At 42.0% G+C, this 26,716-nt stretch overlaps 1 protein-coding gene across 1 annotated transcript; it reads right to left on the reverse strand.

The window, feature by feature from the left end:
• Window positions 1-2,964: 2,964 nt before the first annotated feature.
• Window positions 2,965-26,338, reverse strand: DYNC1LI2 (dynein cytoplasmic 1 light intermediate chain 2). The gene is made up of 13 exons (XM_087729191.1): window positions 26,208-26,338; window positions 24,017-24,090; window positions 23,469-23,585; window positions 22,002-22,232; window positions 16,460-16,623; window positions 15,388-15,481; window positions 13,948-14,083; window positions 12,618-12,729; window positions 11,144-11,203; window positions 9,973-10,014; window positions 9,029-9,146; window positions 7,520-7,639; window positions 2,965-6,591 (listed from the first exon to the last, which is right to left on the reverse strand). The coding sequence occupies exons 1-13, from the start codon at window positions 26,336-26,338 to the stop codon at window positions 6,485-6,487; spliced, it is 1,506 nt and encodes a 501-aa protein (XP_087585317.1). The 3' UTR covers window positions 2,965-6,484.
• Between the last annotated feature and the right edge of the window lie 378 nt (window positions 26,339-26,716).

The raw sequence follows: 26,716 nt of genomic DNA on the forward strand, positions 1-26,716 counted from the left end.
GCGGTGCTCATCTCGGTTTCAAAGCTGAAGAGCCAGCACTGTCCGAAGACGTCTCTGTGGTCATGTAGCCGGCAGGACTAAACGCCAAAGGCCCATGGTACGCTGTTACCTTCCCACCAAAGGTGGTTCCTATTTTTCTACTTGCATTTTTAACATGCTTTCAAACTGCTAGGTTGGTAGAAGCTGGGACAAGTAACGAGAGCTCACTCCGTTACGTGATGTTAGGGATTCGAACTGCCAAACTGCTGACCTTCCTGATCGACAAGCTCAGCATCTTAGCCACTGAGCCACCACGTCCCATTGAGGATATGGTAGTAGAGTCTAATCATGTGACAGCGTTTCTTAAACTTGGCAACTTTTAAGATACGTGGTCTTCAACCGATTGAACGTGAAGAAATGTTCCAAGTATTGCTGTGGCCTATTGGGCCAAATGTCTCCAAATGCACAGAAAAAGCAACAATATAGACAGACATACTCAATTTGGCAAATAAAGGTGGTCAGTTTTCTTGTGGTTTTATACTGAAGATGAAACTCAAATCCTTTGGCCACCTAATGAGAAGGAAGGACTCACTAGAGAAGAGCCTAATGCTGGGAAAGATGGAGGGCAAAAGAAGAGGACGACAGAATGAGATGGCTAGATGGAGTCACTGAAGCAGCAGGTGTGAACTTGTATGGACTTCAGAGGATGGTAGAGGACAGGAAGGCCTGGAGGAACGTTATCCATGGGGTTGCGATGGGTCGGACACGACTTCGCAACTAACCACATTGAAAAAATCTTGTTCTGTAGGCCAACACATCTGGCCTTGAAATTTAAAGAAGAGTGGCTTCCAGCATGATTGGAATAAATCAGCTTCTCTTTAAATGCGTGGCCTCTCTGAACCAAAGAACTAAAAGAGCCAAGGTGGCGCAGTGGTTAAATGCAGCACTGCAAGCTACTGCTAGATCAGCAGTTCAGCGGTTCAAATCCCACCGGCTCAGGGTTGACTTAGCCTTCCATCCTTCCGAGGTGGGTAAAATGAGGACCCAGATTGTTGGGGGCAATATGCTGACTCTTTGTAAACCGCTTAGAGAGGGCTGAAAGCCCTATGAAGCGGTATATAAGTCTACTACTGCTATTGAACAGATTCTCTCCTCCACAGCTTGCTTTAAAATACACTGCAGAGAACATGAGGAACTACTTGCAATTGGTAAGTATAAGTATACCTGGAATATTCACTGTATAATATGAATGACCCCTCAAATAGGGGAAGAAAACTACTTAGAATGGCTTTCCTGGTGAGTGGCAGCTAGTGACAAAATGGGAATTATTTGGATGATAATTTGTCAAAAAAAAGGACCAGGTTACAGATATTTACCATTTTCTAAGGTTTAAAGACTTCAGAGCTATTCTAGGGAGTGTGGTGATGGATCTTTACCAAAATTTATATGCTGCCTTACTCTCCAAATTCTGGCTGCTTACAGCATTTGAGTAAAACATTAATAGGGCCATAAAATACATCTGTTGTATCAACAAATAATGAAGCTAAACTCATAGGTCTGTAAATTAAATCCAAATGCTCTCTTAGGAATATTTTTATCTTACAAAAAAAAAAAAAAAACACCCCGCCACCTGGCACACCTAAATGGTGAGGCAGAGGGCTACTACTAAGTTAATCCAGTATCTAGGTCTGAGCATCCAGTATCTTTCGGAGGGCATCTGGAATATCCTATCCCTATTTAATCTTGAAAACGGACATCTGGTAGAAAAGGGCCCCTTAAGATCAATGCAATATAACAATACATTGCATTCATTTTACTTAGAAAAATATCCCAAAATAGTCACTGATGCCCATCAAAGAAAGTATAGGATTTTTCTACATTTTAGAAGAATATGAAGCTATCACTCATCAAGCGAGGTTCAGCACATTATAGGCCTGCAGCTTGCAATTTGTCAAGAAACCTCCATGACTGTCCCATTTTTTGGTCTATCTTAAAAGTTGGAAATGGGGTCGGGGAGACTGTAGGAATAGACTTGTACCATTCTCATTTTTAAACCCTCCAAGACATGAATTAATGCACTTGAAAACTAGCAACAATAGTGCACTTTGGGGGGGGGCAGGGAGATTTTAAGTGTGGACACCTTTAGAATCCTTAGTCGGGGAGGGGGAAATCACATGGCTGAAAACTAATAATTCATTTGACTAGAGTTCCAGTGATGAGGGTTCATGTCAACTGCATACTAGCCCTCCCCAATATGCCGAATGATTCTGCCTCTCTTAGGATTTCAGACAGTATTTTCTCAGTTTGGGGGGACCACTTCAATCGGCATACTGCCCCTCCCCAATATGCCGAATGATTCTGCATATTGCAAGGTGGCGCAGTGGTTAAATGCAGCACTGCAGGCTACTGCTAGATCAGCAGTTCAGCGGTTCAAATCTCACCGGCTCAGGGTTGACTCAGCCTTCCATCCTTCCGAGGTGGGTAAAATGAGGACCCAGATTGTTGGGGGCAATATGCTGACTCTCTGTAAACCGCTTAGAGAGGGCTGAAAGCCCTATGAAGCGGTATATAAGTCTACTGCTATCTGCCTCTCTTAGGATTTCAGACAGTATTTTCTCCGTTTGGGGGAACACATCATCTGCATACTGGCCTTACCCATTATGCGAATGATTCTTCCTCTCTAGGATTTCAGATAGTATTTTCTCAGTTTGGGGGAACACGTCATCTGCACACTGGCCTTGCCCAATACACAAATGACTCTGTCTCTCTAGGATTTCAGACAGTATTTTCTCAGTCGTTCGGCTGCTTAGCTACAATCCTTTCTACGTTCTCAGCAAAAAAGTAAGAAAATTTACCCACCCTAAGAAAAAAGCTGATCAGTCTGGAAACACATCTCTATATTTAGTGTTTGCTTCAATTTAGCATTCTTCAAAATGGCCCACCTTGCCAAAAGGGGGAGAAAAAAGGTGACCCAACACAGGTAAGTCATCTTGGTTGGTGTTTATTTGAAGCCGTTAAAGACATGTCCTCATTTTCGCCAGCACTAGAAAGCAAGGTTCCACAGGACTTCACCTGGTTAAAGCCATACAACTGGACTAAGGGTTTGTGCTGGATACATCTGCAGTCTCCATTGAAAAGTTAAAAACATCAATAAACTGAATACAGGAGAGAGAAAACTTTCATTTACAGCATGGGTATGGTTAAGTTCAGTCACTTTCAATGTGTTAAATTAAATACGTACGTACAAGTTCTGTTTAAACGAGTTTTAAAATGCCAATAGAAGTGCAAACTTAAAAATCAAGCAGCATAAAACAAAATTTTTGATGGCGGGCCAATCCTTAACTGATTTATATTTGCCTTATCTTCAAGTCCAATATATTATTACTTTAGTTTAAACATGAACAGCAGATGCAATTATTATATGCAATATAAATAGAGCCAGGTAGTAATTCTAACAGTCTTCCATAAAAGTGAATCCTGAAAATAAACTTAAAACGGTAGTTTTAAACATAAAAGGCTGTTTTGCATTTGGCCTTTGGTTCTAATGCTTGAGAACACCAGAAAAGACAATGGTGCAGCTTTCCAAAGTTGCTAGACTTTGGCAACTGACAAACATCACATCACTTACAGTTTCCTTCTTTTGAAAAACTAGGAGCATTCACTTGCAAAGTGGAAGAGTAGATGGTGGGGGTGGGGGCATTTCCAAATTCTGTATGAGTCCCAATGAATCTTTTGTAGAACTGGAAAGGCATATGCTATTGGCCTTTTTTGTTTTGCAAATCCAACGTTCATTTTATGCAAATAAAAAAAAATCCTGTTGTCTACAGCTTAAAAAAAAAAAAAAAGTAAATTATCTTGGTGCGTGACAAAACTTTTAATAAGACCCAGTTGGGCCTTGAGACCTAACTGGTGCTCTTAGAACAGCAGTAAATAATTTGTTGTGTTTTCCCCAAACCCAGTTTCAATCTTAAAGGTTTTATTCTCCAGAATTCCATGAAATCATCCGGCTGCCATAATCATCTTCGGAACGGCCAATCCATCAAAAACAACCACCCCATAACTGTTACACTCCATCTATTCAGATCCAAGCATAAATTCAATCATCTCAATACACTCACTGGTTCTACATGTATAAATGGCACCAAAACTGTAGTTACTGAATAGGGCCGTGATGGAGAACCTATGGCAGCCATGCTACAGGTGGCGCACAAAGCCCTCTCTCTGGGCATGTGCAACATTGCCAGCTGCTCTTCTGGTTTCCTGTGTGCACTTGCGCATCGGCCAGCAGGTCTTCTCCAGAGCTCTGGCAAACAGCCAAAAACCAGGCCATTTTTCAGGCTGTTTTCAGACTCCTTTTTTGAGCCGAAAAACACCCCCAAAACAGGCATACGCTGGCAGGCCAGCTGATCTTCGGGTTTTCAGTGCTCTTACATGCGCAAAGACCAGCTGGCTAGTGTGCACACACACGGCAGAAACCCAAAGAGCAGCTGGCAGGAGCACACATACCCACCTACCAGCTGGTCTTCGGATTTCCCATGCTTGGGTGCGCGCGCATGCACATGCATTCCGGTTTGTGGGCACTCGGGGCTGAAAAGGTTCCCCATCACTGGAATAGGGTGTACTTAAAAGGTCCTGCCATGGGGACAGATTGAATTATTACTATTGGGATGGCACAAGGCTAATTTTACAATATAGCAAAGCCTACGCTGGCTTGTAATGGCAGCCAAAAGACACACCAAATTCCCTGATCACAACCTCTCAGTGTAAGAGCCAGGTAACATTGGGCAAAACTGAGTTTTGTAATGTAGTTGAACATGTATTGTATTAAAAAAAAAAGTAACTGACATGAGTAAACGTACTTTCATGTTATGTTAATGCAAGTAAATACTCTTAGTTTTCTAGCTAGCCTTAGACAGACTTACAAAAACAAAGAGGAATGGCCTCTCTCTACAACAGGTGGGTTGCAATTACATCCAGTAATGTGTTAGTGGTCAATTTATTTCGTATATATAACAATATATATAGATATAGGTATATAAATATTAGGGTTGTTCTATTCAGAAACAAGATTTAACGTTAACACAAAAAACCTTTTTATCAATACAAAGTAAACTCTGCATCATCCATGGTGGTATATCCCTCCAATGTGTTGCTTACAAACAAGTTTGGTACAAATAAGTTAGTGTTTCTCTGTCAAATAAATTGTACAGAAACTCAAAAGTGCCATTTCGATTAACTGTGGGAGTCTTACTCCAAGTGGCTACAGGATCTCGTCTGAGCAGCAACAGGAGCCAACCGTCAAAATCATTTCCACATTGAAAAGGCAACACCGAAGGGGTAAAGCACAAATGTAATGAAGTCACGTAAGTCTGCGTTGTTTTTTTCCCCTTCTCCTGCGTATACCTACAACCCTTTGTTTAATCCAATCTGGAACGAGAATTTTGGAGGCTACCCCAAACTCACCATAGGGGTTTCTAAAGCCTTAAGGCAGAAAATCAGTGTTGACCTTTGCAATTAACTCTTGGATACAAAAGAAAGATTTGCGTTTCCATTTCATTACAGAGAAATGACATGTCCCTCATTCCTCTTAACAGGCCAGATGGTTGGTATTAAAAAGAAAGGAAAAGAAAAAGAAAAAAAAAGTTATCAGGGGAAGAAAAAAAAAAGGATGCAAAAAATTCAACCTGGCGATCAAAAGTTACCAGGTTAAAATAAAATAAAAAAATTAAACAGACACTGTTTGTACAATAGTGCACAAGAGGTTCAAGCACCTTCAAGAAGACACATCTCACACTGTGCCAGGCACTTGGTCTGAACAAGTTTCTCCCCATGTCAGTTATGACAAAAAGAGCACCCACCATATTTTAATGTATCTTCTTATTAGAACTGGAAAAAAAAATGCCATCGGAATAGTTCCCATGATGCTCGTATTTTCTGTTTCCCTACTGCAAAGGCATTTATTTTACTTTATTTTTTTTCCCGACATGATTATTTGATTTACATCCAACGTGCTTTTCGCTTCTACGGATCAGGTCTTGCCTTTTATCCTTTCAAAACACTGCATTTTGTACACACTCATTCATCCAACCAACCAACATTCTGCTACATCGCACCCTCTACAAACACAAGTAAGCATTTTCATGGCCAACTCCAGTTAACTTGGAAAAACAAAACAGAGAGGACTTGGCGCTTCCTCCGTGCCAGCAGCAGCTCGTGGCTTTTCAGCAGGAACTCCACCTCTTGCTTCTGTGCGCTTCTCCCTATTGCTTGCAACCAAATTAAGAGAAATGCCCTATTTAAACTCTAAAATGGTTATCGTAAAACAGAGGAAATTTAGACGCAAAACTTCCTGAATGTGCACTTGACACTGGGACAAGCCAATGAAGGTTAAATTTCATTTCCCCAAGAAAAAACTGATAGCATCTGCCACAGCAGGAAGCTCCTGGTGTTATCAGGTCAATGTACATCACTATTTGGTCATTTACATATGGAGGTTCAAGGATTCTCAAGCTTCGTTCTCCGCCAGAGAGGAGTTGGACGTTACTACCGAGTCTGGCTTGCGAGTCATTCTATCCAGCTCCTCTTGGACATTCGTCAAAACAGGTTTTTGCCCTATAAAAAAAGGAAGGCACAGTATACGTATGCAGAAAATTCATTCAAACCAGAGGGGGAGGGGGAATTGAAGACTTTTTAAATAAAAAAAAACTCATATTTTTTAAAATTTAAATCGGGTTTTTTAAATTAAATTTATTTTCATAAAATGCTTTTGGAGTAAAAATCTATCTAAAGATAGTTTTCAATTTCAGATACATTAATCATTTAGTGTATTCAGCATGAAATGGAGTTTAGTTATGTAGCATGAGGCTCAGGGGTGGTATTCACTTACCTTCCCTACCGGTTCGCAAATGTGAGCACACGCGCCCTGTCCCGTCCGCGCATGCACTCAGGCTTCCGCACATTCATTTTGGCTCAAAAAAAAGTGCCTAAATGGGATGCCATAGAGTCGGGGCAGGTGGGCAGGGCCACCCGCGATTTCCGCTGAGGATGTATATTCTGCAATATTTACATTTCTGGTAAACTCATTCAATGAATCCAAGCTCTGCAAGCTAAATAGGAAACCTTCATTTTGTTTGCAAATAATAATATTAAAGATTCTAACTACCAAGCAAGGAGTGCTTACATTTAAAGAGCACTTGTCATTTCAGATCCATCTTGGCAGCGCCTGTTAGCGGGCATCCACTCACCTGCTGCCCGCCACATCCCTCACCGTGTTGGATCACTGCTGCATCACCAGCCGTCCCATTAAAGTGAATGGGACTGTTGGTGAGTCAACCGCAGGTCAGAGGAGGAGCTGCTGCGAGACAGAGATGACAGTTGCTCTTTAAAAATTATGATTTAAATCGATTTAAGCCTATTTACTAGTGATTTAAATTGACTCAATTTAAATCAAATCCACCCTGGTTAAAACCAGAGATTACGAAGTACTGCATGTAAATGGGCCCAATGAAATTAAGGAGAAATGGCTTCTTTTGGACAATACCTGATTTTTTGCCGGTGCTTTGCACGCCTCCTCCTGCACCAGGGCTCCCGGGAGAACCTGTCTTTTTACTCAAGAGGCTGTTGAAGAAACTGGCTAGCACGCCTTCGCTTGCCGCATTGTCTAAGGAGGAAGAGGCAAACGCTGAAAGTGGGCAAAGGTGGGCAAATGCTGACCCTTAAAAGAAACTGACTTTCAAAACAGAAGCTGAGAAATAAAAGAAGAAAACCATGACACTGATCATCTTTCTGAGGTCAAAGGTGGGATTATATGGAAAATTTTGTGTGAAGGCAAATAAGACGTATCCCAGAATGGTGTTAACAGCAGAACCCAATCTGGGTCGGTCACCAGGACCAGAATGTTACATTCTGCTAGAGCAAAGTTCCCTGAGGATGGGCTCCAGCTCGAGTCCGAAACCTTGGAAGACTAAAACCTCTGGTCCTGGTGACCGACCCAGATTGGATCCTGCAAAATTTTGTGTTTGTGTTTGTGTGTATGTGTTCAACAGACCATGATCTTGTTACCCATTTTCCCATTTCATTGCAACATCCTTTTCGTTTTTGCATGAGGGCGATTTCTTGCAGAAAAGTGCATGATGCAACAAGGGGGCTATTGTTACAAGGCCCAATACTGATTTGGGCTAAGAAGGGCATAACTGGTCCAAGACAGTGGTGAAATTCAATTTTTTTTACTACCGGTTCTGTGGGCATGGCTTGATGGGTGTAGTGTGGCCTGGTAGGCGTGGCAGGGTAAGGATACTGCAAAATCTCAATTTCCTCCCCACTCCAGGGGAAGGTTACTGCAAAAACTCCATTCCCACTCCATTCTGGGGCCAGCCAGAGGTGGCATTTCATTTGCCAGTTCTCCGAACTACTCAAAATTTCCGCTCCCGGTTCTCCGGAACCTGTCAGAACCTGCTGGATTTCACTACTTGTCCAAGATCACCTAGATGGCTTCCGGGCCGAAGGGAGATCTAGAATCTGGTTCCTCTAACCTCTAGTCCAGCACTTTGACCACTAGACTACACTGGCTTTCAAATAAAACCATATCATCTTCATCAAAACATACTACTGTACTATAGCTTCAGTAGTTAACAATATATCTGTATTTGATTAACATGAGAGGGGGAGGGATCTGCTGCCTTTTCTAGCCATAGATCCACTATTGTTCCAAAAACACCTTAGCTTTCCTAAAATGTTTTTATCTTCTTGCTTGGGCATGGATTTATTATGAAGATACACCTCTAATTATTACATCCAATGAAGGATTAAAGCAGGAGGTGAGATTTACGGTTTTTTTAAAATGCTATAATTGAAAATGATTTTTTTTAAAATTACATTTAAGAGATTCGACTTTTTTCACCATAGCAAGTTTCATTATGCTAATGATCAGTGTAGCAGTTCACAAAAAAACTTTCCAAACATCCCCACAGCCTTTGAACCGACAGACCATAAAATGCTGCACCCCGGCAAAGTTCAAAACAAAACAAACATTCTACAGTGAACTGCATACTTTTAATAGCCGGATCTGGCTTCTTGACGGATGCTATTGGCGAGGCGCTGGGGACGGCGGCAGGGCCTGTCCTGCCTTGCGGTCGGGGCGAGCCAGAAGGGCCACGAGCAGGAGATTCCTGGACAATGATAAAAAGCAACAGAGTGTGGTTTTACTGATGCCATCTTTTTGTAAAATACCACCTTAGATACAGATTAACAGAGTTGGAAGGGACCTTGTAGGCCATCTAGTCCAACCCTTGGCCCAAGCAGACTCTACACTATTTCTGACAAATGGCAGTCCAGTCTCTTCTTGAAAGCTTCCAGGGATGAAGCTCCCACAACTTCCAAAGACAACTTCTGTTCCATTGGTTGATTGCTCTCATCATCAAAATTTCTCATTTCCAGGTTGAATATCTCCTTGTTCTGTTTCCATCCACTCTTCTTTGTCTGGCCTTCAGGTGCTTTGGAGAATAGCTTGACCCCCTTCCACTCTATGGCAGCCCCTCAAATATTGGAACACTGCTATCATGTCTCCCCTGGTCCTTCTCTTCACTAGATTAGCCATGCCCAGTTCCTGCAACCGTTCTTAGCCTCCAGTCGCCTAATCATCTTGGTTGCTCTTCTCTGCACTCTTTCTAGAATCTCAACGTCTTTTTTATAGTGTGGTGACCAAAACTGGATGCCATGTTCTAGGTGTGGTCTTACTAAGGCTTTGTAGAGTGGTATTAGTACCTCCCTTGGTCTTGATTGTATCTCTCTGTTAATGCAACTTAGGATTGTGTGTGTACAACAATGAATTGAAGTCATTAATAAAATACAGATTTCCCTTGGTGGAGTGCAATCATCTGTCAAACAATTTCACATTCCTGAGATGTTCACTGGTGGATTACTCTTAATATTCTTGTCTCTTATCTGATTATACTGCCTTATGGAATGTAACCAATTTTAAGTATGTGTACTTACAGAAGCTCTTGTAGGGGTTGCCGGCTGCTTGGCAAGGAATGACTGAAAGAAAAGTCACAGTCCTGTCAACTGATTATCCAAAAAACAGCGATACACCATTTTATTTTAGAAAGCTTTTTCCCCCCACTAGATTTTGTATTGTTAAAGAGGAGAGGTGATGTGGCTGTGGCACCATGCTAGAAAGTAGAAGACTCTGAGTTCTAGTCCCACCTGAGGAATAAAAGCTGGTTGTGTGACTTAAGGTCAATACGCAGGAGACTGGGCTAGTTCTAGTCCTAATCTTACAAGGGCTGGTTGAGGTGAGGAAGGGGTTTTCGATATGTTGAGTTATTTGCAAAAATAATAAAGGCAGGATACAAACAAACAAACTCGCTCATGGAGGCACAAGGTACAGCACTCCAGATGTTTGTGAACACGAATTCATCTAGCATAGTTAACAGTGAAGGACAATGGCAGATGTGTTCAGCAACACCAGGGTGATGGCATATTGTGCCTATGTTATAAATGTCTGATAAGGGTGAATCAGAGTCACTAGTTTCAAATGAAAAAAAAAGAGCAGTATTTCTAAATTAAAATTCAAAATTACCCTAAGGAAACAGCTCATCCACGAATTAGAGAAGCCCCATGTGACCAGACACAGTGATCTCTTTCACTACATCAGACAACTACAATTCCAAGAATTGCTTTTGAGAGAAAGCCACCACGCAAAACAGAGAAAGCATCGCTTTCGCTCTGCATAGAAGTTCTGGGAATTATTTTTTTCCCATGGAGCTTTACAGCCTGGTCCTTCTGGCAAGGATTCTGCTTACTGGAGATTCATTGAAGACTTACTATCATAGGAAAAAGAGGAGGATTATGGTCTGTAGTGGTAGGATAATAATGCTAAGTAGTCAATGCTCTATGGAGAAGACCAGGATGATGTTCCTCTAATTTGAGAAGTATAGGTTGAAATGTTTTGAGCTTTACCTGCCAGCAAACCATGAAGGTGGGTTTTCTGCAACTGTGATCAAAAAGGGATGCAAAGGCTACAAAAAGGGAGCATTGGGGGGAGGGGGGAATTAGGGGGCTGCATTGAGACCCAAAGCCTCATGATGCATAGACCCTATTTTAAAGTATCCTAAGCACCAGAGACAAGCAAAAACAGAAAATAGTGCTTTTTTCCTCCACTTACCTGCTGCTTCATCAGAAAGACCTGTTCATCTTCTGCCGCAAACTCTTTATCATGAACTAACTGACAAGGGAAATAAAAAAAAAAGGGAGGAAAGGGTTTTCTCACAAACAGATGTTCAGTTATCTGAAATGATCTCCATTAAGAGCAGTCAAGGGGAGGGGCGGAGGGAGATTATTATACGCCTTGACATCTGGTGTAATAAATGCAAGAAGTGTGGATGCAAACACCTGTTTGGATCTTAGGGGGGAAAAACACACACACAAGGAAAGAAACAATACACAAGGGTGTCCCTCTCACCCCTACACACGCCAACCTGGGATGTAATGTGTGGAAACTGCAGAAAATTGCTACGTGCAAATGCCTGGCTTATGGTAGCAACTTTCCATTCCACTTCGTAAGCGTGGAGTTTTAGGGTTAGAAGTCCTGCTGAACAGTCACTCTGGGCTGAGTTCAACCCAGAGAAGAAGGCCCGGAGATGGCCCCTGGACATTGCAAGGGCAACCCCTTGCAAATGACACCCCCCTCATTTGCTGTGCATGGAAAGGGGTGGAACACAGCTCCGTTCTAGGAAAGACCCATTTCTCCATACGCAAAAGAAGCCATTGGCTTCTCTCACCACACGGGGAGAGTGACTTTCTCAGATACAGCTAAGGAGTAATCAGCTTCCTTGATTTGCTGCCAGAGTAGGAACTGTAGGGCTTAACTTCCACTTCTGGACCAGCATTTTTAGACTGTATAGGCACAAGCAGCCACAGCCTGCACATGTTAAATGCTGTTGGACTACAAAGATGACTGCCAGGCTGATAAACTCAGGTAGTTAAGAAGGAAATATTTTCTGGGTTCCTCCTGCAAAATTCTGTGCCTGAGGCAGGGGAAGACGTACATCAAAAGCCTCCTCAGAACGCTTCCATGTCTCAGAGCACTCTTTCACTCATGGTTAGTTGGACCCAAGCCATTTTATTCTGGTCTTTTCCATGCCAAACTACAGCTCCTTGCCTGGGGTGGAAAGTAGCGTTCTGTTTTTTGTAAGTGCTCTTTGTTAGTCAACAAAGTCCCAAGAAGCACTTCTCCAAGTAGTTCATAAGTGAATAGTTAGCAGATTCACTACTCCGCATTACAGATGCCAAACAAAAGTTTAATGTAATTTAAAATACCCTGAAAATAAGACCTCCACAGATAATAAGCCCAATTGGGCTTTTGAGTGCCTACGCTAAAATAAGCCCTCTCCCAAAAATAAGCCCTTCCAAAAAATATTGCAGCACAGCAGCAGCCATGAGGTGACCACACTCACTGCCTCCTGCACCTCAAAAATAATAAGATCTCTGTGAAAATAAGGCCAAATGCTTATTTCGGGGGTCAAAAGAAAATAAGACTCTGTCTTATTTTCGAGGAAATACGGTATGAACTTCAGTGTCAATGGCCAGCAGCTAGTTTCACATAAAGGATAATGGAGCAGAGTTCAAAGCAGCCATACCTTTCTTACAGGCGGCTTCACGATGAAGTCTTCATATGCATCTTCCGGCTTCACTGTTGTGAAATTCTCATGCAGGATTGCAATTTTCTTTTCATTGTCCCAGCCAGCAGGTCTAGAGAAAAGAATTGCCATTCTTGCAAGCACATCTTTTTTTCAGAAATGTGTTTTTGGACATAAAGGAGTGATTTGCTTGTCTTTTATTCCCCTTGAAAAGAGACACTTGTAAATTGAGGCAATTTATTTGATGGGCAGGGAGGAGGGCTGCGGTGAATGAAATTATCACACACATGTAATAATTTTATTCACAGGTTTTGGGAACTAGGAAGTTTTATTTTATGATTAAAATGAATAAAACTAATTTCAGTGCTTATTTGCCATATTTATTGAAATTCAATAATTTTCAAAGGAAATTCTGGGAGGTACCGAGAAAAGAGAATTCGGAGACAAAGGACATTTCTCAAAAAAAGAGCCAAAGGCATGAAGATGAAATGCTAACCAGAAAAGACCAATCCCAAGAAGTTACTTAAGTCTACCCAGAGCATGAAAACTATGCATCTCTTCCAAAACTGGTGCTCTTCAAATAATTATAGGAATTACTATAAGATTAATTGCATCCAGACAATATTATTCAAGAATATTTCTATTAGAATTGAGACAGATATTGGCATCTTTTACGTAGGTTTCATCTCCCCTGCACCAAGTCAGAAAAATATTGTGTTTCAGTTACCGTGTTCTGACCTTGGCTTCCAAAGAACTCCTTGTCCAAACAAGAAACCCTTTTATTAATTTACTGTGAATTCTGCTCATTCATATCCAGCAAACTCTTTTGAGGGAGGATTTACAGTCACAGAGCTTATCTGGCTTGGAGAGCTGCCAGGACGATATCTGCAAAACTTGGCAAGGAGTCTTGGAGAGTCACGAACCAATTAAGCAAACTAATTGTCTCCTGCAAACTCCATTCCCCTTTCTCTCTTTCGCTTCTCTTTATTTCCTCTGGGAGGGGCCATTCATTGTCCACCTGTGTGTGGACTTAGTCCCAAGTCGACCACTGTTCTTTAGCTGTTCCCTTTGTCTGGCAACTCTGTGCATGGGCACTCTGGGAACATGCTCCAGCTGTTTGTCTGCTTCACTGACATCTGACTCTGAAGGCAGCTGATAACTGGCATACGGCTCTCGCCCCCTCTCTGCCTCCGACACAGAGCCCTCATCAGAGCCTGGCCCATGTTCCTCCCCAACCTCCTCACTATCCGAATCTGCAGCCAGCTCCGTTGGCCACTAGCAGCCACAACATACAGTAGGCTTTTGATGCTTATTTTGCCCTTCAACTTACATAAAAACTGCGTCCTTTTCTACCACTAAGGCAGGGGTTGCAAAGTGAAAGCCATATTTTTTATGTACAATGTACTTATATAACAAGTCAAGGTTCTTCTCCTCCTTAACGGATGTATAGATCAAGGCCGCTCCATCTATTCGTTTTGTTTAAGGAAAATTCCAAGGCAAAGTAGCAAATTTCAAGGGCTGAATGTATACATTTAAGTCTCTCAAAAGTAAGTATCTGTTTCTAAATGATATATCTAGTTGCTAATTTTATATCCTGCCTTTATCTCAGAAATTCAAGACAGTAAGTTGCTGCTTTCTCCTCTTTTCCCCAGAGCACCCCTGTGAGAGAGTAACACAACTAGGCATTGGTCACCTGTCCAACACTTTACGCCATATGTTTATTTACTATGTACTGATGATAATGGGCCCAAATGGTAATGGTTTGAAGCAGCCCATCCTTCTAATTTTAAGCCCAAGGTAAGGAGGGTAGCACAATGCAGAAATGAGCATGTTAAAAGTTTTCAAATTCAAAAGTTATTACAATAAGCAGTTTAAAGAAATATAAGAATCCCTAAAGAATCCCTAAATTTGTTTCCTAGCAAAATTAATTTATTAATTTAAACATAATTCACAAATTAACTAATTGCACTTGCAGCATAATCCTATAAATGTGAAAGATCTACTTAAGAGCAGCTGAACTGGCAGGTAGGATCCAGGACAACAGCAAGATTTTCTCTCAGAGTCAACATTCATGGGGTTGGAACTGTTCACTGCTAAGATACAGAACATCTAAAACTGCTGTTCATTTACCAGCCTTTACTGGAAATACAAAATCTCTCACCATCACCAAGAAAATGGAAGATGCTGGTTTAGCCCTAGACCCATTTTGGAGACATCTTCAGAGTTGCTACAGGGAGGCCGGGAGGGAGCTGTGAGAATGCATATATGGAGGGGGATGTAGAGATAGTTTGGGGGGGGGGGAATGTGTACGTAGCCAAAATAACATCCTGTCTTGTGGGAGCCAAGGATGCTTTGCCAGGTGTTGGAAGAGTGCGGACCGAAGCCAGTCGGAGTTAGGACTATGATCCGATGGGACATATGACCTGGAGGGCAAGGGACTTTGATTTCAGAGGGGGAAACCCTGGGCCCTTCAGAGTCAGGTTTTCACCAGCCATGCCAATATGACATCCCAAATAAATATATTCTTTGAGGAAACTCTAGGCCTGAGAGTTTTGATTGCTTTGAGGTTATTCCTTGCAACCCTGACAGCTGACCTTTGTGGTTTTAAATCTGAAAATGTGCTCGTGAAAGGGAAATGAAAGCATAGCATGTGACTGTTTTTCAATTGGTGGAAACAATACAAAGAACAGCATTGGACTCGCGTTAAACATCGTTTCAAGTTTATAAAGCACTGCTTTAATATACCACTTCAACTTAGGAAAAAGGATACACTGCAAGCAGAACCTACGAATGTGCGACTGAATGAAATCAAAGTGTTCTTCCCTGTAGTCGTGCTCTTTTTCTAACACACTCATTGCGTCACACTGGGGAAAAAAACAACCAAAGGAATCTCAAGAGTTCTGAAAATCTGCCACACAATAAAATGAGTGCGGAAGACGGACTTTTGCGTAGATCAATATTTAGAGCAAACTTTGAAGAGATTAAGGAGAAAGTTTCAATTGTATTTATTCATTTAGTCCATTTGTATAGCTACCAACCCAATCCACATATAATTCAGGGCAACGTACACAAATAAAAACAGATAATAACATTCTCCAATGTTTTTCTGTTTGAAAACATTGCACCCACGGCAGCTTTATCCGATTCAAAAACATGCAACTTCTTAGACCGGATTTGCTATTTAATCACACACGTCAGCTGCGTGGCGTGTAAATTTAAAATAGAGATCTCCTGCGATTTCGAATATTTGGCAGAACAGTCTAAAATTAGCATATACAAAAGGGCAGCCTGAAGAAAAAGGGAGCAGGCGGAACTCAATGTTCTTCCTGGATTGTAAAGAATGGGAAATATGAGAGATATCAAAATCAAAAAAGAACATGCAAAAGTGCCCAAAGTTTCATTGCTGGACTAAATGAATGTTAAAGAAACAGGAAGGAAGGAGGAAGGAGATGGGGGAAGGAGGAAGGAAGATAGAGAAGAGGAGGGAGGAGATATGAGAGAAGAGGGATAGAGGGAGGAAGGAGATATAAGACAGGGATGGAGGGAGGAAGATATGAGAGAAGAGGGAGGGAGGGAGGAAGGAGATGATATAAGAGGGAAGGAGGGAGGAGATGATATGAGACAATAGGGAGGGAGGAAGATATGAGAGAAGAGAGAGGGAGGGAGGAAGGAGATGATATAAGAGGGAAGGAAGGAGGGAGATGATATGAGACAATAGGGAGGGAGGAAGATATGAGGGAGGAAAAAAACATCTTCCCCACAAATCAGATTTCATTCTTTAGCGTAACAAGATTCAATTCCATTGTATAAATTGGGGGCGGGGCAGGGGACTTCAAGCTTACCTTTGTGCAAACTACCACCATAGGGATCCCAAGATTGTGAGTCAGCACATTCTCTCCGAGCGGTAGAGCGATATTCTCCTCCTCTTGCCCTGATGGGCCTCTTCTTTGAGGGGATCCCTGATAACCTCCTTCCGGCTCTACATATTCTTGAAAAATCTTCACAACTACAACAAAACAGATACTTATTTGTTTTGTTTTTTGTTTAACAAAAAAATGTTTTTAATGTTAAAAGCTATAGCTATTGTTTCAAATGTTCTTTATTAAAAAAAACAGGTATTGTTTGAAATTAAAGAGCAAAAATTAGGACAAAGCACCTGCTTGGTTAAAAAAAAAAACACCGTCAATTCCTCCCCCCCTCAAAATAGTTTTAATATGTTTACCAGTTATCCCACTTAATCTTCCAGGTCTCCAAGAACCCTTCACAATGTAAAAACAAAAACAGAAATGTTTTTCAAAAATGGAATTTGGGTAACTTCATTATTAAATTTATTATTAAACCTCAAGGCTTCATTGTTTTAAGGCTTTTTCAGTAAACTACTACAGGCAGCTAAAGGGTGGGGGGGGGAATGCTCTATCTCTGCCAGGTTTTCTGGGAGAGGAAACCCTACAAGAATTCAGCATATTAAAAATTCAAAAGACCTGAAGTGCAGAGAACAAGCCTTCTTTTAATAGGCTTTCGGAAACTGTACTCCTAGCTTTTACCCTTAATATCCCAATGGTTGCAGATATTTTCAAGGTTGGTGAATGCTACCCTTCCAAAAAATGCCATCCTTTCTATTTTGTGAGATAAATGTCCCAAAAAGTGAGTACAAAATCAAGTGAGGGTGCAAATTTATTAGTAGCTCCAACAGCACAAATGAAGCATCTTACATCACTGAAATCCATTTGTATGGAGTTTTAGTGCAATCTATTCTTGAAGGCTCTTTGGGCCAGAGTCAAATTTTGCTTTACCAAGAGCCAGGAAAGACAAACATCTGCAGCATGCCAAATGCTTTGTCTCTATTGAAGGAGCTGATATTTTCAAAAGAGGCACCTGTGCACAACTGCATTTATTTATTAAATGTGTATGTCACCCACATACAACTCTGAGCAGCTTTCACTAGTTTTATGGCAAGTCTCGCCCCATGCTCTACATGGGGCAGCCCTTGAAGAGCATTCGGAGACTTCAGCTTGTCCAGAATGCAGCCGTGCGAGCGATCGTGGGTGCACCTCGGTTCACCCACGTAACACCTATCCTCCACGAGCTGCACTGGCTGCCTATTGGTCTCCGGATACGCTTCAAGGCGCTAGTCGTCACTTATAAAGCCCTTCATGGTATTGGACCTGGGTACTTGAGAGACTGCCTGCTGCCAATTACTTCCACTAGACCGATTAGATCCCACAGATTAGGCCTCCTCCGAATTCCATCCGCCAGCCAATGCCGACTGGCGACTACCTGGAGGAGAGCCTTCTCTGTGGCTGCTCCAACCCTCTGGAACGAACTCCCCGTGGAGATTCGAACCCTCACCACCCTCCAGGCCTTCTGCAAAGCCCTTAAAACTTGGCTGTTCCGACAGGCCTGGGGCTAAAGAGCTGTTGCCCCCGTCTCGAATGGTTTGACTGTTGTGTGTTTTTAAATTATGTATTGTTATGTTTCGTCTTTTTATTTTTCTGTCTGTACCCCCCTTCCCTGATTTGAATTGTGAGCCGCCCTGAGTCCCCTTCGGGGGGAAAGGGCAGCATATAAATATAATCAAATCAAATCAAATCAATCAGCTGTTTTATATGACTGCCTCCTTAGCTAAGATAACAACTCCTTCTATGGTGGAAAACAACAACATATTCTTGCATTTTTCGATAGCTTTGGAAACTTTCATTTTGGGCACAGATAGCAATAGCAATAGCACTTAGACTTATATACCTCTTCATAGTGCTTTTACAGCCCTCTCTAAGCGGTTTACAAAGTCAGCCTATTGCCCCCAACAATCTGGGTCCTCGTTTTACCCACCTTGGAAGGATGGAAGGCGGAGTCAACCTTGAGCCAGTGAGATTTGAACTGCCGAACTGCAGCTAGCACTCAGCTGAAGTAGCCTGCAGTACTGCACTATAACCACTGCACCATCTCGGCTCACAACAACAGATACACAACAATCATTACTACATCCAGGGAATACACAGAAATGACTTGTGTCAGACCTGGAGGCCATCTTTTGCATTGGGCCTTCAGGCCTGCCACATTTTCTGCTGTGGGAAAATGGGAGGGGGGATTACATGGAGTACGGGTGATATATAGTCAAAATAACATTCCTTTCTCAGAGAGTCAAGGCCATCATGCCCTGCAGCTGCGATGGTGTGGCTGGGAGGCATCTCCAGTTTTGGACAGTGCCTGATTTGACTATGTAATGGACATGTGGGCGCCGGGCAGAGACTTGAACTTTCGTTTGTGGGGAAAACCTGGAAGCTTTCAGATTCGGGGTTTTCCCAGGTGTGTCAATATGACATCTCTAATAAAATGAAACTTTGAGGAAACGCAAGCCTCAGAGTCTTCTTTCGTTGGGGGTGTTACTTGGAACCCTGACAACTTCTGTGTTTTGCATTTTTTCTACTGTAACGGACGTGTCTATTTAAGTTTCCATATAAATGTGGAATGATACAATCCACAACCTGTAACTTCTTGGCAGAAGAAAGGCATTCTTTTATTCACTGTATTTGGAAGTATTTATAGGTTTGATGAACTCACGTGATACAGCTTCAGACACCTGAAATATATATATTTTTTCCCTACCACCAGCATAATATGAGCTCAGTGTCACATTGAGCCAGAGATGTTTGTGTCAAGTAGTGGAAGTGCTTGCCAGAGTATACTTCTTGAAAAAGATGACAGTGCCCAAATGTTTGGAATAGAAATTCTGATGACACATTGTTTTTCTAATAAGAGTTGGTATTTTTAAAAAGGTTTTTTTTTTAATGATTCTCTTGGCGGAATTTCCTCCCTGCTGGACCTCCAGAATTCCATAGCTCCAATTGCTTTTTTATGAATCAACCATTATCACGATCATCACTACACCACTTGCATGTGTGTCATAAACAAACTGGTTACTGGAAAATGCTATTCGGTTTTGGATAACGGCTTTCTACCAGGTCAATGCCATGCACAAGATTATAATCACTGCAGCCCCTAAAGTTCAGCGCCAGCACCATTCAATGCCCATTGTAAGAAGAATACTTTGAGGACGGAAAGTTCATCATTATGCTTTTGAAATAATTCTTAGAAACGCAATTTAGAAGATATATCCAGGGGTGGGCTGCAACCGGTTTAACAACCGGTGATTGCACGCTTTGCATGTATGTGTGCGCGCATAATGTGCTTGCACACAGCGTTCAAAATGCAGCACTTTGAAGCTCAGCTGCTTACCTTCTAAGGCAGCCCCAGTAAGTAGAGGCGGAAATCAGCTGTGCCACGAGAATCAGCTGAGCCAGAAAGAAGGAACTATAGGACAGGATAGGAAGGGGGTGGGTGAGTGGGGCCAACTGATTGCCGAAACTACTGGTTCCGGTAGTAGCCCACCATGGATTATATCAACAAGCAAGTCGAAACTCAGTGTATTCTTATGTTAAAATTCTTCAACATTTTTAAAGTAAATAAACCAATCGAGTTAACCATCAATTCATTCTAAATGAATTGTAGTAGTCTTCACTAACTGATCACAATTGGGACCCACAATTGTTACTAAGCAAGGTGGCTGGTAAGCAAGACATCATGTGACTGAGACTTGCGATCATATGACAAGCTTTTCCATTGTCTCTGCTTGTCAGTGAAGATAATCAAGTAGGTAGAATTGTCTAAAAGTTGAGTCATGGCAACTTGACTTTTCTTTTCTGTTTTTTATTTGAAATGGACAGCCTGAAGAAGCTATCTGACTCAGCAGCAGAACTTTTCAACCCAAAAAAGAAAAAAAAGTTCAGTTGCCATGACTCAACTTCCAGACTGTCTCTGCGTCTGGCAAGCAAAGACAATAGAAAAACCAGGTTCGTTTAACAACTGTTTTATTAGCTTAACAACTATAAAAATTCACTTAGCGGCTGCGGCAAGAAAATTTGTAAAATGAGGCAAAACCTGATAACAAATGTTTCATTTAGCAACAAAAATTTTGGGCTCTCACTTGTGATCCATAAATCGAGGACTACCTATACAAAGACACAGCTCTCTGAAAATAGTTTAATTGAGCTTTGCACAAGAGCTGCCAAGGATCCATACTGGGACGAAACAATGTCTGCAGAGATTTTGCCCAAATTAAACCAAGAAGCCCAGCAATGCAAACAGGGGAAGGGAAAATGGGGTCTAAATTTAGTATTAGGCAAACATCAAATCACACTCGACTATTGACAGCAGAAGATGACTTCCTGGAAAATCAGGGTAAATGCATGGTGCTTTGGCACCAGCTTTGTATGACTTCCCTCTGTCACAACTGGAGAAAATAATTGCTCTTCAATCTCAAGAAGAGCAGCTTTAGGAAGCAGTATTCCATTGTCGCTTTTCTCCTCAATTTCTTAAAAGGGAAGTAGCAACTTGAAAGCTTGCTTTAGCTTAAGCTATTTAGCGGTGTTGTTTACAATGCAGCATTGCAGGCTCATTCAGCTCACTGCTAGGAGTTTGATCCTCACCGTCTCAAGGCAGCCTTTCCATCCTTCCGAGGTCAGTAAAATGAGGACCCGGATTGTTGGGGGCAATATGCTGACTGTTTAAACTGCTTATGGAGGGTTGTAAAACACTCCATAGTACTATGAAGTGGTATACGTGCTATTGGTATATCCATATATTGTTTATCTTACAAGCCATAAAACTTTTGAGACACAATCATGCTTAGAACGAATCCATTTCATCAGCAAAGCAACTTTGTAATGACTAACTCAAGAACCATCACTGTCAAATGTTCTACTCCAGGCAGTATCAAATTTAGATCTAACCCATTATGCCCTCATTCATAGTGCAAACCTCTGAAATGTTACTCATGCAATCTAACCTACCTCTATCATTCCAACATTTATTTAATTGTATTGTAAAAGGAACAGGAATATGAGCCACAGTGGTGCAGTGGTTAGAGTGCAGTACTGCAGGCTATTTCTGTTGACTGCCTGCAATTTGGCAGTTCAAGTCTCACCTGCTCAAGGTTGACTCAGCCTTCCATCCTTCCGAGGTGGGTAAAATGAGGACCCAAAATTGTTTGGAGGCAATATACTGACTCTGTAAACCGCTTAGAGGGGGGTTGTAAAGCACTGTGAAATGGTATATCAGTCTAAGTGCTATTGCTAATATTATTTATTTACAAGCCTACTTTCTCAGATGACCAATTCTTCATTAGATGAACAAATTACATGCTCTATTACAAAATCCACATAATTAGCAATGCTGTTTAAAACGAAGAGACTCAAACACAAACTGCAGGCAGGCAAGTAAGGTAGACAGTGTTAATGGACTTTTGGCCTGGCTCAATATAGTTACGGGCACTCTTCTAAATAAAGTGCACGGACATTAAAGAAATGTCAGCCTCACATAACTTACATTGTTGCTCCATGTTCCTCATTTCTTCTGGGGGTATTTTCAGTTTATCAATATGTTCCCGCAAGACACTTGCCCATTTTTGTAAGGATTCCAGAATAGTCCATGGCCTAGACATATCTGCCACAAAGATTACGAGAGTCTCCTGCAACGATTCTGCTGTCACAGCAAACTTCAAGAGACCTTTGTGATACAAATCACCATCAAGAATCCAAACATTACAGCGGGTTTGATCTGCAAAGGAGACAATTCCTTTTAAGTAGGAAATTCTTCTCACATTAAAAGATATAGCATCCATTAACATACTTGGCACTGACTGAATGTAGGCATTCTAAAGCACCAAGTACATACAGCCAGCACTAAATATAGCACAACTTTGCTGCAAGGGAGACTACAAACAAGAAGTCAGCATCAGAGAGGTAGAGAAAGAGGAGAGAAGCAGAGACTGACTAAGTACAAGAATGTGCAGCTATTTCAGACATTCTTACCTAAAAATACTAGGATGGTCTTTCCAAATTGGCTGGATAAATCTGGATAAAGCTTCTGGTTTCAGCTGCTTCATCTTTGAGTTTATTGCTACAATTTGTATCACTCAGCTCCACACTAATGTTCAGAAGTTCCATGAGCATTTCACCAGTGTCTGTATTTTTCCTAATTCATGATTTTTGCAAGAAATGTTTCTTAAATGCTGTGCCTTTAACCTGATTAGCATGTGTATTTAGAGGCAGACATCTCTGTGTTTGTATTTATAGTTTATGACTAGAGGACTGCATCACAAAATTCACAAAACCACAACCATGTATGCATAATTACCCTTTAATTTAATATTTTGGGAAATTAAATTAGATCTGTTTGTGTTTATTGTGGTCACAGAAGACAAGGATGATCCAGAGTGTACCAGACTTGGAAATGCTGCACTACTCAGCATTTTTCAGAGGTGAGTTCTGAGGACAAGCTTAGAAAAAGTAGGGCAGCTGAAGCATTCTGACGAGCAATTTTAAATGCACAGGGCAGAAAGGACAAAAGGATCAAGTAATTCTGAAAGCAGTGAAGCTGGATGAGTGAATGTCAAAAAAAAAAAGCTTTCAGGTTGTACGAACGGAGCAACAAGTGGGCCAGGAGGATGACTGTGGAGGATTCTGAAAAATGTATACAGGATAGAGAAATGGACAGAAACCAGACTTAAATGAAAAGTGGAGGTGGTGCGTTTCACAAAAAAAAATGCTAAAAGAGATGATGAAGCAGAATGTACTAAAAGTGGTAACAAATAAGGGCCATTTTTTGTGGTGGGAATAGCATATTTTGCTAAATTGCCTGAATGTAGGCATCAAAGGAAAGAGAATGAACAGGACATAAAAAGAAAGTGAAAAGAATAAAGACACTTAAACTTCTGACAGTAACATCTTTGAGGTAAGCTGACCTTGAACTTTAGGCAAAAAAAAAAAAAGACAGGTAAAACAAAGACTTTACCATCTCTATCTTCATCATGGACATTTAGGTATAGATATTCCAGCCCTCTTCCTTTCTTGCCATGCTCTACTCCTTGGATTTTAGTCAGCAGGGTTGTTTTACCAGAGCCATCATCACCTGCCAGTATGTTTGCAAGGAAGAGAAGAAATAGGAAGATAATCATATCATGCCTTTGAATTGACAAGTTGTATGTACCTTTACAGCAGCTGAAGAAACATTCCATTTTACAGAACAAAGCCAGGCCTCTTTATGGTGCCAGTCTGCTTCTTTCACTTTCTAACTTGTTAAATATCAATTACCTTTCATTTTCTTCTTCAAAAAGGGAACATTATTTCTCAAAAAGAAAAACTGGGGGGGGGGGGGAACCATTAAGTCTGTAAGAAGCACTAGAGGCCTCACAAAATGCACACAAGACCATGTGAAGATTAACTAATGTATATTCAATCTATCAACAAAGGCTTTCGTTCACATTAAATGGCTTTTTTCTTTCATCAGTTAACCTTCCTGAAGAACCAATAGCCTCCTCTAACTTACTCACTCATACTCACCAAAGACAAGAATATTTTTGCCTGATGGTAATTTAGATCTTGAGCGGGTGGAGACTTCACTCAATATTGATAACCTGCATTGAAGTAACATTCTTTTTAGTCAAGGATGAAAGATACAAATCAAAAAACAGGATGAATGACAAAAGAAAAAACAAAAAACCCAGAAGTGACCATCCTATAAATAAATGAATCAGCTTTTTTTTTTTTTTTGCTTTCTATGGTTTTCATGTCCAAATGTCATTTCCAAACAGTAAATAAATATTTAAATCCTTGGGTCAGGAACAATTTTTTATGCTTTACCATTTACATTCAATCATGTTAGGCATTATAATATCAGACTACAACCATAATTTTTTAAGACAAATTGAGGGAAAGCCTACCTTTTATGAATTAGTGTTGAACTAATACTATGATTTTGAGCATGAACCAACAGTGGAATATTATGTTTTCTGAGAGCAACCACTATAAACATGACACTATATGAGATGGACAGCTGTACAAATTTTAATAAACAAGGAACTATAGTTTATGTACTGCATATATTATGGAAAGTTGCTCCCCACAAGACTTGGCTACCAGGAGTCAAAGGCCTTGACTCTATCTTTCACACCTATTCTCTTGTTAAAGAATTTGACTGCAATATTTCAATTATAAAGAAAGGATTGTGACTGTAATAAACCAAAAAGAAATCCTGGACATTTGTTAACTGTCTAGAAACATTCTAGATCTAGTACACAGACCAAAAAGGGTTTATTCTCACCGTCTCACATATTTTAGAGCATTCTTTCACAACAGATTATAGTAGTGAGTCACAAAACACAAAGCAAGCCCAGAGTAAGAGTTAATTGCTCCTTTTAAATAAAATGCATGGCAACTCAAAGGAGTTCAGAATACATGCATCCCTTAAACCATGGTTAAGCATGAATTCATTACAAAGGGAACTATCAATGAAAATAAAAGCAGCCTACTGATAAAATCAGAAAACACCATAGTTTACAGAAATCAGTATAGAAGCAATGCCAGCCAAGCATCCTTACAAATAAGGCTAGCTGCAGAACTCTGCTTTTATCAAATAAAGCAGCGGTCATCAACTGGTGGTTCGTGAGAAAATTTTGGTGCAATTACTTGCATTTTTTATATTGCACTAAATACTATGTATCTTTTTTTTTTAAAAAATCATATTAGTGGCCCGTGGGATTTAAAATTATGAATTTAGTGGTCCCTGAGGTCAGAAAGGTTGGTGACCCTGGAATAAACAACGTCCAAGCAGGTGGGAGATGTTAGTGAGGGGAAAAAAAAGAAAGCAATAGTGAGATGCAAAATTGCCATGTCAAAGCTGGAGGATGTCCGCTTACTTTGCATAGGATTAAAGCTCCAAGTACGAAGGATAATATTTTAGAGCAGTGGTTCCCAATGTGTGGCACACATCCTACAGGGGGGGCAATTTGATTTTTAATGTTGGCAATTTGAACCTTGTTTAAACCAAGTAAATGGCCTTTTAGGCTTCCTCCACCTGAGTAGAGTTCACTTTTTGAGTAAGAATTATCTGTGTGTGGGGGGGAATCAGGATTTCAGAGGTGCTTAGGTGGGGCATGGCCAAAAAAAGGTTGGGAACCACTGCTTTAGAGGCATCCTACTTCAAAGAAACCCGAAACAGAGGCTTGCCAGGCATTTTAAACCTCCCAAGCCTCCAGCAACTCTTTGGGGTACAGGAAAAAAAGAGCATTCTGCATCCCCTAAAGGGAGGGAGGGAGGGAGGGAAGATGCAGCGCCAGGAGCCCCATTTCGGGCAGAAGGCGAAATCCACCTGTCCGCCCTCCAAGGCGGGAGGGGAGGATGGGTGTGGTTGTCTCATGCCCATGGTTAGTAGCTCCAGGCCGGGGAAAGGCTGCCGCCCATGTTGTCGACTTGGCAGGGAGGGAGCAGCCGCCCCTCCACCCTGCGGGCAGGGCAAGCTCCCCAAGATGCAGGAGGCGCCCCTCCCGAGGCCATCCCGCCGGGGAAAAACGGGCTGCAAGAGGCCGCCCGGGGCTCCCTTGGCTGAAGCCGAGCTCGGCGGCGGCGGCAGCCCCTCAACCGGCCCTGCCAAGCCGAGTCCCACCTGCGAAGGGAGAGGATGCAACGCCGTCCCCGCCCAGTCTCCCCAAAACCTCCCCCGCAGCCGCCTGAAGCCCCGGCCCGGCTGCCTCACCAGAGGCTCTGGCCTTCCTCCTCCTCGCTGGGGAGGTCCGCAGCCAAAGGCCCGTCCGGCTCCAGCAGCTTCTTCTCTGCCAACACCGGCGCCATCTTGCCAACGGCAGCCGCCACAAAGAGTGACCTCATCCGCCCAGGCTCCGCCGGCAGGACCCCAGCTTTCCTACGCTCTCGGCTAAGGACCCCGACTGTCCGGACGGGTGCCTATTCTTTTTCTTTTGGGCGGCCCTCTCTTGGAAGCCTTTTCCGGCTCCCCAAGTGCGTTCGTGGCTTCATCGGCGGCTTTCACTACACGCGGAAGCTTTGGTTCCCACGGGAGGCTGAGCCACCCTCTCTTTTTCGATCAGGCAGTTCGGAGGACACCCACGGCAGCGGGTTTTTCGCTGGAGGATGAGTTCAAGATTTTCGGGGCCGCCGCCCAGTTTGCGCCAAATAGGGACCCCTAGTGGCGACAAGGAGCGCAGCAGGCTCTTTGGTTACGCCCGAAGGTTTCGATACAGGCACAAT

This window comes from Thamnophis sirtalis, unplaced genomic scaffold (genome assembly GCF_051295495.1).
Source record: "Thamnophis sirtalis isolate CommonGarterSnake01/CBP01778 unplaced genomic scaffold, rThaSir2_p1.2 scaffold_14, whole genome shotgun sequence".
In the NCBI taxonomy this organism is placed as follows: domain Eukaryota; kingdom Metazoa; phylum Chordata; class Lepidosauria; order Squamata; family Natricidae; genus Thamnophis; species Thamnophis sirtalis.

What these genes read in the sequence shown, in the direction of transcription:
- DYNC1LI2 (XM_087729191.1), bottom strand. Translation starts at nt 26,338, where the DNA reads ATGAGGTCACTCTTTGTGGCGGCTGCCGTTGGCAAGATGGCGCCGGTG. An exon ending in CAAAAATATTCTTGTCTTTG is followed by an intron (nt 23,586 to 24,016) that starts GTGAGTATGAGT and finishes ACATACTGGCAG; the next exon opens with GTGATGATGGCTCTGGTAAA. An exon ending in CCATGATGAAGATAGAGATG is followed by an intron (nt 22,233 to 23,468) that starts GTAAAGTCTTTG and finishes TCTCCTTTGCAG; the next exon opens with ATCAAACCCGCTGTAATGTT.